The sequence below is a fragment of the Acinonyx jubatus genome, chromosome E4 (assembly GCF_027475565.1).
Source record: "Acinonyx jubatus isolate Ajub_Pintada_27869175 chromosome E4, VMU_Ajub_asm_v1.0, whole genome shotgun sequence".
NCBI lineage: Eukaryota > Metazoa > Chordata > Mammalia > Carnivora > Felidae > Acinonyx > Acinonyx jubatus.
The window spans coordinates 48428690-48446333 of record NC_069395.1 but is presented as its reverse complement, the minus strand read 5'-3'; the positions used below and the strand labels follow the sequence as shown (position 1 = coordinate 48446333).

The following is a 17644-nucleotide window of genomic DNA, read 5'->3' as shown; positions in this document are numbered from 1 at the left end:
AAAAACTGGTGAAATTAGAATTAGGTAATTTGTCAGCATGCTACCCTAGGTTCATTTCCTAGTTTTCATAATTTCACTATGGTTAGGTAAGATGTTAACATTTGGGGAAGCTGGGTAAGAGAAAACTCTCCGTACTATTTTTCCAAGTTTCCTGTCAATCTAAAATTATTTTAAATAGAAAGGAAAAACATCAGGAATTCCTTCCCTTCTCAAGTTCCCTCCGCCACGCCACCTCACCTGTTATCCTTTTAACAAGTTGCCATTTCTCCATGTTATTTATTTGTGAATTTCCAACCAAGCTTTTAACTCCGTGGTTCCCAAACCGTATGTCCACGTAAAGACTTGTTCACATATTTTTTAGCAGATTTATTCTTAATAGATCCAACCTGAAAACAACCCAGATGCCCATCAGTTGGCAAATGGATAAACATATTTTGGTATATCCATATGTGGAATAAAAAGGAAAGGACTACATGCAGTAACATGGATAGATCCCCAAAACAGTATGCTAAGTGAAAGAAGCCTCCATACTGCATAGTTCCATTGATAGAGCATGAAGGGAAAGATAAAACTGTAGCGGCAAATCAGACCAGTGGTTTCTGGGGGCTGAGGTGGGAGGAAGGGATGGACTGTGAAGCGGCCTGAAGAAACGTTTCGGGTGGTAAAAATCTGTATCTCGTTTGCAGTAGGATACATTTGTCAAAACTCATCGAGTTATACACCTAAATATGGTGAGTTATCCTTTTGTAAATTATACCTCAGTAGACCTAATGGGTTTTTTTTAAAGATATATTTAAAATATAACATATAAAAGTTGAAAGTAGAAAGTTTGAAAAAATTTAACAGGAAGGTAATGATCAAAAGAAATCTGATATAACATTGTTTTATCATATGAAAATGAATCTCCTAAGACAAAGAATATTACTAGGGATAGAAAAGGTGTTTGCCCCCCCCCCAACAAATGGTAATATATCAATATGTTATATCATATTATAATAATTTTTAAAAACATGTCATATAACATATGTATTTTACTTTTATACTTTAATATAATCTAATAATATATCAATATGTTAATGTGGGTTAGATCTGATTAATGGGTATGGGTGTAATGTATGCGCTTTTGTTTTTTTTTAAAGTTTCATAATAAATGTTTTACTTTGTTTAATAAAAGAGAATCATTGGATGTTTGTCAAAAATGCAGATCACTGTGCCCCACGCCCAGAAATTCTGATTTATCGTCAGCTCTGTGCTAGAAAAACAATTGTAATTTATTATAGGACCTTTTCTTTTTCCCTTTGATGATTTAATTTGCAAAACAAACCAACAAACCAACCCCAAATCCCTACTAGGGGGGAAATTACCCACACTGAAACTGTTTGTTAACTACAAAGCACTTTTGCAACTGTTTGTTGTTTTGTTGTTACTCTTGTTACCTAGAGTTTCCCTCCCTCCTTGGACTTCCAATAACTGAAAGATATGCTAAGGAAGTAAAATATGATGGCTGGAAAGTGGAGGTTAACGCCTTCAGTTACCCTTCCTTTTCCTTTCTCCTGTGAATTGTCTACAACTGGATTCTCGTGAACATTTTCTGAGCATCTGTAAGTTCCTCAGTTACATTAAAAGGGGAAGGAAGGGAGTAATTGATATAGGACATAGCCCTTGTCAGGTCATTGCAATCCATAATACCGTGAACTGCTAAAGCACACAAATACACAGGAATGCATTTACTAATTAAACGAAAACTTTAAAAGCCAGAATGAGAACAGTTCTCGCCTGGGTCCTTTCTAGTTGACAAGGTGGCATTTTCTTACTGTGCGTCATGTCATATTTTAAGAAACTGCTATTAAAAGTGCTTCAGTCGCTTAGATTTCCTTAATCCCTCGTGTGGCCACTGATCAGAAACAGTCTCACGCAGGATGAGAGCAGGCTCCTGCTGCGCATCACCGTGTGTTTGTGGGGAAGGTGATGGCGTGCTTCTCTGCCTCCACTTCTCCACATCTTCAGGGAACGGCACGGCACGGCTCCCGTTACCGCCACAGAGGCTTCTGGGAGCGGTTGCATAGCAGCAACTTTATTTCAGTTACAGTCGGGACCTGACAGCCAAGTCCGGTCTTCGGGGGTTACTCCAGTTTGTAGGTGGTGAACACCTTTTATCATTCTCCTCACACCAACCTCCAGAGAAAGGCAACGTTTGGCTTTTCCTTTCCCTGGGCAGTTGCTAAGTGTAAGCCTTATTTTGGCAGAAAAGAGTGAGTACCGGCTAATTAAAGTACATCACTGTAGTTCGTTATCAGTTGCTGTCTGACAATGTAGGTGTTAAAGTAAGCTTTTTACTGTTTTTCAGAGTTGTAACTGGTAGCAACAGTGTTTCAGAAGAGGATTGGACAGGTAGGATTTGTTTTGAGGGTTTTAGTAGTGTGTTTTCAGGTAAGGATGAAATCAGTTTATTTGTAGTCTTTTCCTTTGTTTCCATTTATGCTATTGGATTTTAAAGTAAGCTTGTAGGAGCACCACGTACTCTTCACATTCACATGAGACATAGATGTCCTAACTTAACGTGAAAGAGAAGCATTTTCCTCTCGACATCCATCTCTCCGTCAATTTCATATTTGCATTTTTTTCTCTCAGTGACCATAGAGTCAGTTATATTTAAAAGTAATTTCAATAGGGTTTCCATTTCATGTCACTTTAATTATATAGATAGGAGCCCTAGGGGCAAATTTTTCTAAGTCAGATGTCACATTGGTGCGAGTTTTGTTTTCTTTTTTCCCCTCATATTTTTGAATTGTCATAGTGCATTTCTTCCTTTTTGTGGTATATGATTCTGTAATAAGATATGTGTAGAAATTAAATATAGCACCCACGGAGAATGTGCATTATAAATACATTATATCCTAGTGCCCGGAGTATCTTGAAGAGGAATAAGAATGTGGAGAGTCAGGGTAGCATAGAGGTTAAAAAGCCAGGGTTCCGGGCTCAGGCTGCCTGGGCTTGAGGTTGTACTCTGCCTCCTGGCAGCTGTTTGACCTGGGAGAAGTCAGACACCTTCTGTGTATACCAGCTCTGGGTAGGTGATCTGCTGTTGGTGAAGAAAATGAACTGTTCACATGGCACACATTCTTGCTCAAAACCATGTTAAATCAGTACGCATTTTTGTTTTCATGGGTAAAGTTAGTCCTCTCAGAAAAACAAATGGTTGCTTATTTGCGACTGCTTTGATGGGTCTCGTCTCTCATTGTTGCTTTCCTTAGAAATCAGAGTAAAAGGTAAGGTTCCGGGGTGCTGGGGCTGGGGTGCTGGGTGGCTCAGTCGGTTGAGCATCTGACTGCAGCTCAGGTCATGAGCCTGCGGTTTGTGAGTTTGAGCCCCGCACCAGGCTGTCTGCTGTCAGAACAGAGCGCGCCTTGGATCCTCTCTGTCTCCCTCTCTCTCTGCACCTCCCCGGCTCACGCTCATTTCTCTCTCAAAAATAAATAAACAGTGAAAAAAAAAAAAAAAGTTAGGTCCTTACAGTGGCCTGCAGGATCTGCCCACCCACCTCACGACTGGGACCAGCACTGCTCCCTCTGTTTCCTCATTTCCCACAACCCTTCCCATTCCACTTCCTCCTCTCCAGCCGCACTGACTTCTTGGCTCTCCTCATACCGGGAGTTCTTCTGCCTTAAAGCCTTTGCCCATCCCATTCCTGTTGCCTGGAATGCTTTTCCCTTCTGAGATCTGAGGCTCTCCCCCGTCAAATCTTTAATCAGTGTAATCTTTCTCCATAAGGCCTATCATGACCACTTTATATTCCCAGCTCTTTACATGGCTCTATTTTTCTGTAGCCCTTGTCTTTTACTAATTTCTTGTGTCCTTTTTTTATTGTCTGTCTCCTTCCACTAATGTATGAAGCTTAATGAAGGCAAAGATTTTTGTTTGTTTTGTTCACTGATCGAGCTCAGGTGCCTCAAGCATGTGGCCAATAAACGGTGCTCAGTAAGTATGTGAATGAATGAAACTTTTTGCATGTTAGCAGAATACTGGGTTTAAATCCTGACTCCTCATCTATAAACTGTGTTACCTAAAGCAAGCTGCTGAATACCTATTTTGCGGAGTCATTGCGCCGACTAAACAGTATTGGAACTACTGGAAAGCACTTAGCAGTGCTTCATATCCAGGAAGCCTTCAGTAAGTTCGTTCGGTCAACGAATGTTAATTGAGCACTTAGGATGTACCAGGTATCCCTGTAGGTACTGGCATCTGCCACTGAACAAAACGGCCCAAATCCCTGCCATTTGTGGAACTTCTTTCTAGTTTCCTTCCCTTCCTTTGATGTGGTAGTTTCTGAGAGGAAAAGCCATGATTCCACCTCGCCTACCCAGTAGTCTCTCTCCCTAGACTCAGATGAAGTTAATACTTATAGGTACCCATTTTCCATTATTTTAAAAGTGCTTTTCCATTCAGTTATCTTATTCTCTGGAATGGCCCTAGGAAGAGGGTTTTTTTATTCCTTGTTTGACAGGTAAGAAATCTGAAGCTTGGAAGTTGCAACTTACTCAAAGTCACTCAATAGGAGAAATTGGAGCTAGAGTTTGAAGCCACACTTTGATTCAGAGTTGCCCACTCTTTCTGCAGTGGCACTTGTATCGAAAACTCCACAGTGGCTCTTACTCATTTCACTGCCCATTTTATTTCAGTTCTGTTGATATTTATTGAACCCCTACCAAATGCCTGGTATCGGACCTGCCCTGGGAAGGCAAAGATTGTGTAGTCCCCGCCCTGAGGAGTTCAGCGTTTAGAGGGAGGGCTGTTGACACATAAGTGGACCTGCCATGTGCTAAATGTAAGGCTAGCTGTATGTTGTAATTGGATTCCTCTGAAGCACAGAGAATGGCCACCCCATCTAGAGCCAGGTGGTACATGTCACAAAAGACACGCTGGAAGATCTCCTGCCTTAGCTGAGTCTGAAAGGATGACTTAGCCAGGGAAGAGGGAGGGATATGAGCCGTAGCAGAGATGCATGGTGAGTGTAGAGACTTACAGGCTTCTAGGGTTGCTGGAGGGTAAAGTACGAAGCAGGGAACGACCAGGAATCAGCCTAGGGTATTTAGTAGCTACCAGGGGATACCATAAGGCAAAACTCTTACCCGGCCCCCTCTTGGTACCTTTAGGTCAGGTGTCCATCCTTGGTCCGGTTAGCTATAGTCAGGCCGAAGAACCGCTTGGTGCAAAGGATAGTGATCTGTGCTTAAGGAATCGCTCAGAAGGGGCAGTGGGCAAGTGTGCATGCCATACACTCTGAGGTTTCCTAGGAGGGGTAGTGTCATTGGAAGGCTGGCTCACTGCGTAGTTGGTCCAAGACAGAGGCATAGTAGAAGCTGGGACTAGTGTAGAGATGGCAAGTTTTTAGTGGCATCCATTCAACTCACTATGTGATCTCCCTGAACATGTGGGAGACCACATGGCTGAATAGACTGACACCAGACCAACCTTTATAGCCTCAGCTAAACAATATTTTCAGTGAAAACCATGTTTCAGTTATATCAAGGAGATAAAAACAGAATGAAATATTACTGACCACTCTGGGCTGTCTTAAAATTTCCCTTACCTGTATTCCGAGAACAACCATAATTTCACATATATATTGAGTGCTTACTACAGTTTAGACACTGTGGCAGATGTTAAGATAGGTATAGCATTACCCCTTTCCTCGAAAGTTTAAGGGCCAATGGGAGCGACAATTATGCATTAATAGGTGGACAATCCACCTTTCCAACCTTATTTCTCGCTACTCCTAATCATATACTGGCCAGACTGAGTCTACCTAAGGGGCACCCGTTTTGTTCTTTGCCAGTTCTTTACATGGCTCCATTTTTCTGTAGCCCTTTCTCCTGTGGTGCTGCCTTGCTCCTCAGCAACCCCCAGACCCAGATCCTGTCTACTCATCAGGACCTAGCATATTGCACTTTTCTATATAACTCCTCCTTATTTCTCTGGGTGATACAACCTCTTCTTTCTCTGAAATCCTGAAATTGTTTCCTATGTACCTCTCTAACATAATACCATATTATCAATTCTAAGATGTGTATTTTCTCACATTTTAACATCTCTGTAAGTTATTCTTCTAAGACACTCTGTTTGTCATCAACATTCTTGAAAGACCACATGATAATATTCTGTGGAAAAACATGAACAACTACTCTAAGTCAAAAAGTAGTTCAGAAGAATGAAGAAGCTAGTTTATTTTGCATTTATTCTTTTTATGTGTACACTATGCACTATATGATAAAAACCTGCCTAAGTAAGTCTTTGAAAAACTTTCTTGATACAAAATAAAAGTTCTAAGAGATTAGGCATCATGTTATAGTTTAATTGGCAGCTTTTTTCTTAGTGTACATAAAATAATAGTGTGACTTAACAATCATTGGTGTCCTAGATTCAAAGAAATATGATAGTTAATTTTTATTTTGTTGATTAAATATGCCAGACATTGAGAACACTTACCTCCCTAATTGTGTCATATATATTTATATATATATAGTTTCCAAATCCCATATTAAACTATAAGCTCTTTGGGGACAGAGTTTGTGTTTATTTTGGCTTTGATTCCCTTACAATACTTGGTATGGTACTTTATGACAAATAGACATAAAACAACTATTTACTAAATAAATGGATTAAAACAAGAAGTATTGTATAGTAAGTGCCACAAAGAGATAAAGTACCATGTGAGCAAACATCTGCCAGTATATATTCTCACTTAACTGCCTAACTGTATTTTTGTTAGAAATATATTTACATATGGCATTTGGGCAGGTCCTTGAGCCAAATCTCCACTTAGGCCAGTGGCTTTTGAATCAACCATACACAATCCTAATAGAATCCTGTAAACTCTAGGTCCTTTTTGCAGACCACATTTCTGAGCAAATTAATCATCTTGATTAAATCATGGTAAGTAGTAAATAAAGCCTTTGCCTTGGAGAACAAATGACAGTGACTTTCCCTAACTACAACGCTAAGATTGTGCAGAAGACCAGACAAATGACCGTCCCTAAGAAATACAGTGCTTCCGGGGGCCCCAGCCGACTCAGTACAGCATGCACTTAAAAATAAAATCTTAAAAAAATATATATAGTACTTAAAAATTTTTTTTGTTTTCTTGTTTTCTTTCTTCCAGTCAACCTCTATGCTCCTATAATAAAAAACTGCCTAGGGAATTTTTACCCTTATTCTCTGGGCTACAAGAATAACAAGAAATAACGCCTAAGTGTTTTTTTCAGGCAGCTAAATGGTTTTACTTCTGATTCAAATAAGTTTGTTTCCATTTTTCTCTAATGGAAGGAGCAATGCCTGTGTGTTTGCAAAATACTTGGCATGGGTAACCGCTGTGGTAGTCCACATTACTGTTCACCAAATATTTCCAGTTTTCTTTCTGGATACGTGATACAATTATAGATCCTTTCCCCACAAAAATTAGGCACGGTCGTGTGACTTTTTTGTCCGATGAAATGAGACCAGAAGTGACATGAAGCTTTAAGAACTAGTACACAATTTGTCACATTTCCTTTATCCTCCTGAAGCAGGTATAGATGCACAGAGAAGGAGCCTGCCTTAGCCTAAGTCCCTGAGTGAGGGCAGCACAGAGCCAAGCCCCCATCTGTTAGTTGACCTGCTCATAGATAGGCATGTTACACGTCTCATACTACTTAGATTGTGAGTGTATTAGATAAACGTAATCCCGAGTATCTTGATTAATACAGTCTTCAGCCAAAACAGTAGGCTTTGGTGATAACTAAAAGAGTATAAAAGATTTGGCGTGCTGATCTTGACCCCGTATTTCCTTTTCTTCCTGATGGAAATGCTTACTGTACATAACCCCTACAGGACAGTATTCATCTCAAGGTGATTAGAGTCATTTTCCCAGCATTAACATACTTTTCTTTGAATTACAACTTTTTCTCAAGACATAAGATGTCCTTTCATCTGCCAACAATAGAATTATTACTTGAAAGTAGTGGCTATCATCATTCATGCGTGCATTTGTTCTATTATTCAACACACTTTTATTGGCTGCTGATTGTTTAGTAGGTGCTAAGACTAGGAAAATATTCAAGGAGCTCTAGATAGTTTGGTGAAAGTGGCAGGCGGGAGGCAGCGGTCAAAAACTATAAAATGCTTTGTTCTCCTGAAGTCTAGATGTTTCAACGGTTTCATAAATGACATTTCATTTATGAAATATTTCACATTTCATTTTAAGATAGTTTACCTACATTTGAAACTTAAGTTTACAAGTAACATATTCAAGGTGACATAGACCAAATTTTAACAACTTTTGAGACCACCAACGTATTACCTTGTACTAATTACGTAACTTTTTTTTTTTTTTTTTTTTTTTTTGGTTTGCGTGTTTTATTTTTGGTTTTGGACGTTTTTTGGCAGCTCTTAGTATAAAGCTTCTTCTCTTCTCAGTATCAGCATATTCTTTAAAATTCTTTAATGTCCTAAGTACCTTCTCACCTCAGGGCTCTTGCATATGCTATTCTCTTTTCCTGTTTTCTCCTAATTTAGTTCAGGAAATTAATTACCAGATGCCTTTTCTATTGAATTGCCTCATAGAAAGGAGTATGTATATTTTTCTGTTACCTTGTTTTGTTTTTAAAAATCTGTTATCAAAATTAGATGTTTCTCTACCATAGCTGGTATAGAAACCAAGAGACAAGAAGTTAAGTGTTATCAAAAAGTTTAATTATCCCAATTATCCTAGAAGAAAAAAAAAATTGTCCCATTACCAGGTAGTTTCAAGCAACTATTATTTATAAATTAAAAAATTAAAAGCTGGATTATTTTTTGGTCTCCATTATAAAATGGGCATTTTATAGGGCATTAAATTTTTTTGGTCTCCATTATAACATTCTTTTCAAAAGCGGTACAAAGCAGTAAGAAGACAGCAAGGCACTATTATGGTTTTCTCTCCCATCACCTTCTGCCTTTTCGTTCTAGGGGTTCTTCAGCAAGCGCCTGAAAGGCTCCATCAAGAGGACCAAAAGCCAATCAAAGCTTGACAGAAACACGAGCTTTCGGCTTCCATCCCTTCGTAACACAGATGACAGGTAGGAAGTTAACTTGCTTGAAGCAGGAAAAGCAGAGCGGTTTTTTTGTTTTTAAACGGAAAAAGCAGTTCTACAGTGGGTTTTGATAAGGCATTTTTGGCCTTCTCTAACTTTACATCAATGACAATTGGAAAGATCTAATACTACAATTGACTCATTTTGTCTGCGGGGTTTTTTTGTTTGTTGTTTTTTGTTTCTTTGTTTTTTGTCTTGCTCATATTGAGGCAATTTACAAAGTGTTGACTCAAATGCCCAGCCAGTTTAAGAATCTTATAATATTGGAAATTAAGAGCGAATTGAAATGCTGTTTCTGTAGAATCAAACTCTAGTGGTTGGAGATGTATCTTTCTTTTGTAAAATGACGGATGATAGGGATGATGATGGTGACAGTAGCAAACACGTTCTGAGCACTGAACCAGACACTTTATATGCATTATCTTGTTCAATCTTTATAGTAACCCTGTAAGATATTCTTATCACCACTTTGTAGATGAAGAATCTGAGGCACAGAGAGATTAAGTAATCTTGCCCAAGGTCATAGAGCTCAGTAAAAAGCAAAAATGGTATTTGAACTTGAGCAATTTGGCTCAAGTCCGTGCTGTTCCCTGCTGCATTGTTCTTTGTGTACAGCATATGGAACCAGTTGTCTTGGTTTGCAGTCACACCTAGAAGACCTGAATGAAAAGGAATATTTTGATTCTTAGGACTGTCAGCTTGAGTAACCCTCAAATGCGTAGCTCACTAGGGACAACAACCTTCTAAAATGATTGAATGTGAGGGGCGCCTGGGTGGCTCGGTTGGTTAAGCGTCCGACTTCGGCTCGGGTCATGATCTCACGGTCCGTGAGTTCGAGCCCCGCGTCGGGCTCTGTGCTGACAGCTCGGAGCCTGGAGCCCGTTTCAGATTCTGTGTCTCCCTCTCTCTCTGCCCCTCCCCTGTTCATGCTCTGTCTCTCTCTGTCTCAAAAATAAATAAACGTTAAAAAAAAAATTAAAAATAAGTAAATAAATGAATAAAATCATTGAATCTGCACCAGGACACATTGTTCAATATTTAGGAAATGGTGCTTGCTGTATCCTGACACATCACCACCATCACTAACATTTATCGAATGCCTACTATGTGCCAAGCATTTTTAATGTAGTTTCTCATGTAATATAACCTTAGATACTTTTATTATCCTCATTTTACAGATGAGGAACTAAGGCAAAAGAGATTGAGAAACTTGCCCAAGGTCGCACAGCTAGTAAGGAGTGGAGTATGTCTGCCTTTTGTATTTGATACTCTTAATGTATACTGGGTTTTTTTTCCTTTCACTAAGTCCATTATTTTCAGTTACCCACATTACAAATAAAGATTACAGTCTCTGTAATGGCAGATTATAGATTTACCAGGCAGAAAATTACTCTTCTTTTTTATAGATGAAGTAAGTTGTCCCCCATCCTGACTTGATGACAGACTACTGCTATATCAGCTCTTCTTGTCCCCGAACCCCTTTAGAGTTACTCTGTGAAATTTGCAACTCTGTCCAGTTTACTGTGTAATTGCATTGTTAATCATCTCCTTCACACCTCTTTGTTTTAAGGTAACCAAAAAAAAGCTGATTTTTGCCTTTCCTATTTTTTTCTTCCTATTATTTTACAACTTCCATCATTCTAAGAATTAAAAACGTTTTCTAAATAAGTCTCAAGAAAATGGAGTGACTTTTTTTTTTTCAGAATATTGGCTTTTAAGAACAGCGATGTCGTGCGGCCTCTAAAATACCCCCCATCCAGTAGCCACTGCCTTAAACTCTGCAGCATTATGCATATACATGGGAGATGAGAGATTTTTTTATAGGCGCACTTTATTTTGCAAACTTGCACTAAATTTCACTTTAATTTCACAGTGTGCCCTCCCATTCCATTTTGCTTTAGGTAACCTAAAAGAATGCTTGGGTTGAGTTACTAAGAGATTGTATTCTCCTCAAGTCTCTGATCCTGCTGTTATACAGCTAGTGTACTTCAGCCTTTCCAGTGACCTAAATCCATCATGTGGGCCTGCCTCGCTGTCCTGCTTCAGTCAGTGGTAGTATCTTTGTGTCTCAAATACAGCATAATAAAAAGGTGCTCATTAATCTCAAATATTTGTATTTTTCAAATCCGCTTGAATTATAAAAGTTTCCCAAACAGAAGTTTTTCAAAAACTTTATTTTTCCCACACAGTGATATACTCACTAGAGTTTGGATGTATTACAGTTTAAGAAAAAAACAAAAACAGGCTCTTTTGTCTTCAGATCATCTGGAGATGCAGGTAAATACAACTGAGGTACCAGATATTATCTTTTCACTTCTTCTATGAGTTCTTTGAATTGGTGCCCTTATAGGTGTGACCAAAGATTCTTTCAAAGACCCTGGTTTTCTTGGGTTGTGTTCATCAATTGCCAAAGTCCGGCCATTTCATCCAAAATGGTATATAGTGTCTAAATCTCAGTAGCAGAGCGTTTCTGTTCTTATATCAAATCCATAGAAACTCTAGGCAAACCTAGTAACCAGCCCTTTTTTTCAGTTTTTAAATTGTACAGTAAAATACATGTCTTTGTTTTAAAAAGTGTTAGTACATAAATACAGATCAAAAGCTGAAGTCGCCCTTCACCTTCCCCAGCGCCCCCTATAAATAACCTCATTAACAGTTTGTATATTTTCAAACCACTTTAAAAATCCATACACATGGAGCACCTGGGTAGCTCAGTCAGTTGGGCATTCAGCTCCTGATTTCGGCTCAGGTCATGGTCTCGCGGTTCATGGGTTCCGGCCCCATGTGGGGCTGACAGTGCAGAGTCCGCTGGGGATTTTCTCTCTCCTCCTCTCTCACTCTGCCCCACTCCCACTCATGTGTGCTTGCTCTCTCTCTCTCTCTCTCTCTCTCTCTCAAATAAACTTTAAAAAATTTTTTAAAAATACATACGTTTTACTTATTTTCATATGCGATGGGATCATATTACACATTTTTTTGTGACTAACTTTTCAGTATATTTTGGACAACTTTTATGTCAGTACGTGTAAATCTACATTATTTTAACAGCCATCTTCTTCGTATGCCAGTTTTTTGTAACATATATTTCACTTCTGTGTGGATATTTTAACTGTTTCCCTCCGTGGGGCACAAAATAGAGATGTAATGGACATCTTTGAACATATACGTTTTTTATCCTTATGTGATTAAGTCAGATTTCTGAAGTAGAACTACCAGGTAGAGTAGATGCACGTAATCAAATTGTCCTTCAAAAAAGCTATAGCAATTATTTCCACCAACAGATTAGGATTACTTTTATCTTTTAAACAGCATTGTACATTGAGTCTATATGATGGAATAAATAGTAATCATAAACACCTACATCGTATTTACAATGTGCTAAGACCCTGTTCTAAGCATTTTATATAAGCTAACTCATTTGATCATCACAGCCATCCCATGAGGTAGTTACTGTAATGACCTCATTTTGAAGATGAGAAAACTGAGGCACAGAAATTACGAAATTACACAAGGTTAGAAAATGGCAGAACTATGTTTTGAATCCAAGAAGTCTGTCTCTAGAGTCCACAGTCTTAAACTTTATGCTATACTGCTTCTCAAAAAAAAGTGAGTGAAGGGGGATGTAGTTTTTTGTTTTGTGTCTGCCTAATGTCTAATAAGTTGAATGAATATCTTTTCACTTATTCTATGACTTGTTTACTTATTGCTTTGCTCATTTTTCTACTGCACTATTTTGTCCTTTTTTTTTTTTTTTTTTTGGCTAGGGATCATAAGCCACTATTACACATGTTGCTAAAATTTTTCCTCTGGTCTGTTTCTTATCTTTTAAAAATCATGTCCCTAAATTATATAGAAGTTTTAGATCTTCATTTGGTCTGACATGCCCATCTTTTTCTTTGTGGCTTACCTGGCCAAATTTGACCAGAACACTGAAAAAGCCAGGGATCTGTTTCTCATTACATTTCTCATTACGATGCTGTGCAAATCACTTTATCTCTCCACCCCCCTTTCAAAAGGAAGAGAGATTCTATCTACAGGTATCAGAGAATAATGTAGTAGTGATCAAGATATGTGGAATTCTTCAAGGTTTTTGATTACCATAAAACTTATCTGTACTCATAGCATTTTAAGAAGATAAAATTATTCTCATGAGGTCTAAGTTACTACTTTAAGATGGCAGAGACACCGTTTTAAATGAGTTTTCCTACATATGACAAGTAAGCTTTTCTGTGTAAAATACCATAGAGTATTTTAACATGCAGACTTGATTGATCTAAAAGATCCTCATGGCCCCAGGCTCATCTCGCCAATGATCTACTGGTTACAAACACTGCTGTAAGGCTGTGGTCGAATTTGGTATCAGTGTTGCTTTTTGGATCAATTTCTAATAATCCTTAAACTAAGAATTTCCTTTGTGAAGTTGTGGGGCACAGGTATAAAAAGTGAAGCTTTGACAATATTTCTAAAAACTAAATTTCTTCTTTTTTTTAATGTTTATTCTCGGGGGAGAGAGAGAGAAAGAGAGAAAGAAAACACAAGTGGGGAGGGGCAGAGAGAGAGGGAGACAGAGAATCTGAAGCAGGCTCCAGGCTCTAAGCTGTCAGCATAGAAGTCTAACACAGGGCTTGAACTCTGGAACCAGGAGATCATGACCTGAGCCAAAATCAGACGCTTAGCCAACTGAGCCATCCAGGTGCCCCTAAAAACCAAATCTCTTGGTATATAGTAACATCCATGATATGTGACCTTTAGGTACACATTAGAAAGCTGTGTGCTACAAAGGAATGTAGAGATCTAAAGACATGGCGGGACGCCTGGGTGGCGAGTCGGTTAAGCGTCCGACTTCAGCCAGGTCACGATCTCGCGGTCCGTGAGTTCGAGCCCCGCGTCGGGCTCTGGGCTGATGGCTCAGAGCCTGGAGCCTGTTTCCGATTCTGTGTCTCCCTCTCTCTCTGCCCCTCCCCCATTCATGCTCTGTCTCTCTCTGTCCCAAAAATAAATAAACGTTGAAAAAAAATTTTTTAAAGACATGGCCCCCAACCTCAGGAAAGTCCAATAAAAGAAGTAAATATCCAGGAGGAAATGGTACAGGTGAGGTGAGACTACTTCTGCTGGATATTCAGGAACGACTTTACAGGGCAGTGGCCTATGAGTGGAACACGTATCATTTGAACTTAGACACAGGGAGAGAGCTTTTCTCAGAAGGGAAATAATGAGCAAAAGCAGACAGTAGGAAATTATGGAGCTTGAAGAGAAATATTGAATAGCTGATGGTGTGTAAATTGGAAAGGAAGGAAATAAGATTGGACAGGTAAAATTCCAGTTTTGAAGTTGGTAGGTAAAAAGCTGCTGGCTTTTTTGTCTTAAAAATTATTCACTATAAGAAACAGAAACAGGAACTCCATCTTTGATGGGACAAGGAGAAAACAGTGACAGGTGACTTAAAATTCGGGGAAGACCACGTGTAGTTGCCAACAGAATGAAATCCTAAAATTGTATCACTTAGGATTCAGATCAGCTCGTAGTTAACAGATACTCAAAATAGTAATGGCTTAAATGGGTGAAATTACTTCTTCCTCACCTAAAAGAATCTGAAGGTGGGCCATCCAGGGCTAAGGGACCAGGGCTGTTCGTGAGCTTTTTCCTCTGCCATCCCCAGGGTCTCCAAGGCTCTCTTTATGGGTACATTGTAGCTACTGAAGCTTCAGCCATAGCATCCATGTTTTAGGCATAAAAGGGCACCTGTCTTCCAGCTAAGTTAATACCCTTTAAAGCAGTTTTCCTGAAATCCCATCCAGTGACTTCTGTTTGTGTCTCATTGCCATCTCTTTCTGCAAGAGAGGCTGAGAAATGTTATACCTGATACATCGTTGTCCCCAAAAATGCAAGAGTCTATTATTCAGGAAGGAGGGAGAAATAGACATCAGGAAAACCGTCTCCAACAAAAGAAGGAGACTGATTTACTCACCCGCCTCCAGAAGTCTGGAATGATTCAGCTCTCACCCAGCTCTAGAAGGCCAACAGTCAGGCTTACATTTATCACATAGCAAATGTGAGAAACTGAACCAATCCAGGTAAAAAAAAAAAAAAAAAAAAAAAAAGCCTGCAGATAACAACATTTGTGTTCCCCTATTACAATCCTCTCTGATAATTCCACTCATAAAGTATATCCAGGAAAAATGAAAACATATGTCACCACAAAAACTTGTACATGGAGTGTTCATGGCAACATTATTTATAATAGCCATAAAGTGGTAATGACCCAAATGTCCATCAACTGATGAATGAATATACAAAACATGATGTATCCATACAATGCATTACCGTTTACCCTTGAACTCAACACAGGAGTTAGGTGTGCTGACCACCTCCCCCCAGCCTTGCACAGTTGAAAATCCATATATAATTTTTGACTCCCCCAAAACTTAACTGCTAATAGCCTGCTGTTGGTCAGATTCCTTATTGATAACATAAACAGTCAATTAACGTATTTTGTATGTTGCATATATCATATACTCTATTCTTACAATGAAGTAAACTAGAAAAAAGAAAATGTTAAAATCCTAAGGAAGAGACAGTATATTTACAGTCCTGTACTATAAATGTATTTACTGTATTTACTGAAAAAAAAATCCACTTATAAGTGAACCTGCATAATTCAAACCTGGGTTGTTCAAGGGCCAAATGGACTATTCAATCATAAAAAGGAATGACGTACTGGTACATGCTACAACATGGATAAATCTTGAAAACCTTATGCTGAGTAAAAAAGACCATCACAAAAGACCATGTATTGTAGGATTCCATTTATGAAATGCCCAGAATAAGCAAATCTATGGAGACAGTAGATTGGTGGTTGCCAGAGGCTGGGGATATAAGGTGGGGGAAGGGATGAATGAGAAATGACCACTGATGGACGTGAGGCTTCTTTTTGGAGTGATGAAAGTGTTTTAAGTGTAGATTATGGTGATAATTGCATAAATCTGAATATACTGAAAACTATATACGTTAAATGATAGATTTTATGGTATGTGAATCATATCTCAATAAATTATCGAAAAAAGAAAAAATAGCAGCTGACCAGGAAATACTCTACGGTGAACCTCATTAGTCTATCAGCTCCATCCCAGTGTGCAAAGCTGCCATTATGCTGTTCAGTGCTTTGCTATTAAATATAAACAGATCACCGAGAATCTCCAGATATTGGAGGAAAGTCTCCAACATGAAAGAGAGCAAAACAAACAAATAGGAGGGAGGAAAAAAAATAACCCAGAAGAAACAGAACAGAGCCTGTTCTGCACAGAGCCAAAAACACCTTTAAAGCATAATGTTTTCAAAAGATGAGAGTGTACATCTATGAAACATTAACAAGATGTTATAAGAAAAGGAACATCAAAGGAACAAGAAAGAGAGCTTGGAAATTAAAAATATAGAATCTCAAGTCAAGTCACTCTCCCAGAAAGTGGGACAGAAATTGAGAAAATCAACCCAGAAGATGCTATAAAAGAGAACATAGAAAATTTTGGGGGGAGGAAATTGCTAAAGAAACAACACAAGAAAATTTCTCAGAACCAGAAAACATAAATGTCCAGGTGGGGTACCTGGGTGGCTCAGTCGGTTGAGTGTCCTGCTCTGGGTTTCAGTTCAGGTCGTGATCTCCCAGTTTTGTGGGTTTGAGCCCAGTGTCTGGCCCTGAGGCAGCAGCATGGAGCCCGCCTGGGATTCTGTCTCTCTCTCCCTCTCTCCATGCCCCTCCCCTGCTCACACTGTCTCCATCACTCTCAAACACATTTAAAAAAAATGTTTTTGCACAAGCATTAATGTGCAGGTTACAAAGACCACCAAATTTGCAGCACAGTGAATAAAAAAAGGTAAGAGACCCCCCCCAACACACACACACACGCGCACACACACACACGCATCAATTCACATCATCAAGAAATATCAGATCACCAAGACTTAAAAAATCTTAAAAGCTTCTGGAAAGAAAAAATAGGTTACATGAAGAGGAGGAGTGGGTGGATTGCATTGTATTTCTCAATAGAAATGTTGAAAACCAGAAGTCAGTGGAGAAAGGTCTTCAAAATTCTGAGTGGAAATTATTCTCAACGTAACATTCCATATACAGGGAAGTCCTTGAATGTCATACTGAGGGGTTTGGATTTTATTGTATAAGCACTGGGGAGCCTTTAAACATTTTTGAGCAAGGAAGTGACCTAATTGTGCTATGTATAGATTAATCCAGGAATGGAATTTCAAATGACTTGGTTTGCAGAGACTAAGTTTGGGAAACCAGTGAGCAAAAAGCTATTGTAAGAAGTAATGGAGGCTGTAAGGAGGATAGTGACACTGGGAACGAAGAGGCAAAGACACGACGGGAGGACCATTTTAGCGGCAAAATCAATAGGATGTCACAAAGTCATCATAGTTCCAAAGCCATCTAATCAGATAAAAGCCAGTAAAGTGATTTCCTAGAATCAATATTGGCAACATTTTCAAATTAAAGCCATGTCATGTGGGAGGGTGTTGGGACAGGA

At 39.0% G+C, this 17644-nt stretch overlaps 1 protein-coding gene across 14 annotated transcripts in view; it reads left to right on the top strand.

Annotated features, from left to right (window-relative positions):
* Positions 1 to 17644, top strand: part of RASAL2 (RAS protein activator like 2) — a 353917-nt gene that overhangs the window by 281287 nt on the left and 54986 nt on the right. For all 14 annotated transcript variants that reach the window (XM_027074299.2, XM_053209013.1, XM_053209015.1 and 11 more), the window contains one exon: positions 8983 to 9092. In XM_027074299.2, the coding sequence (XP_026930100.1) occupies positions 8983 to 9092 (110 nt within the window). The remainder of the gene's footprint in view (positions 1 to 8982; positions 9093 to 17644) is intronic.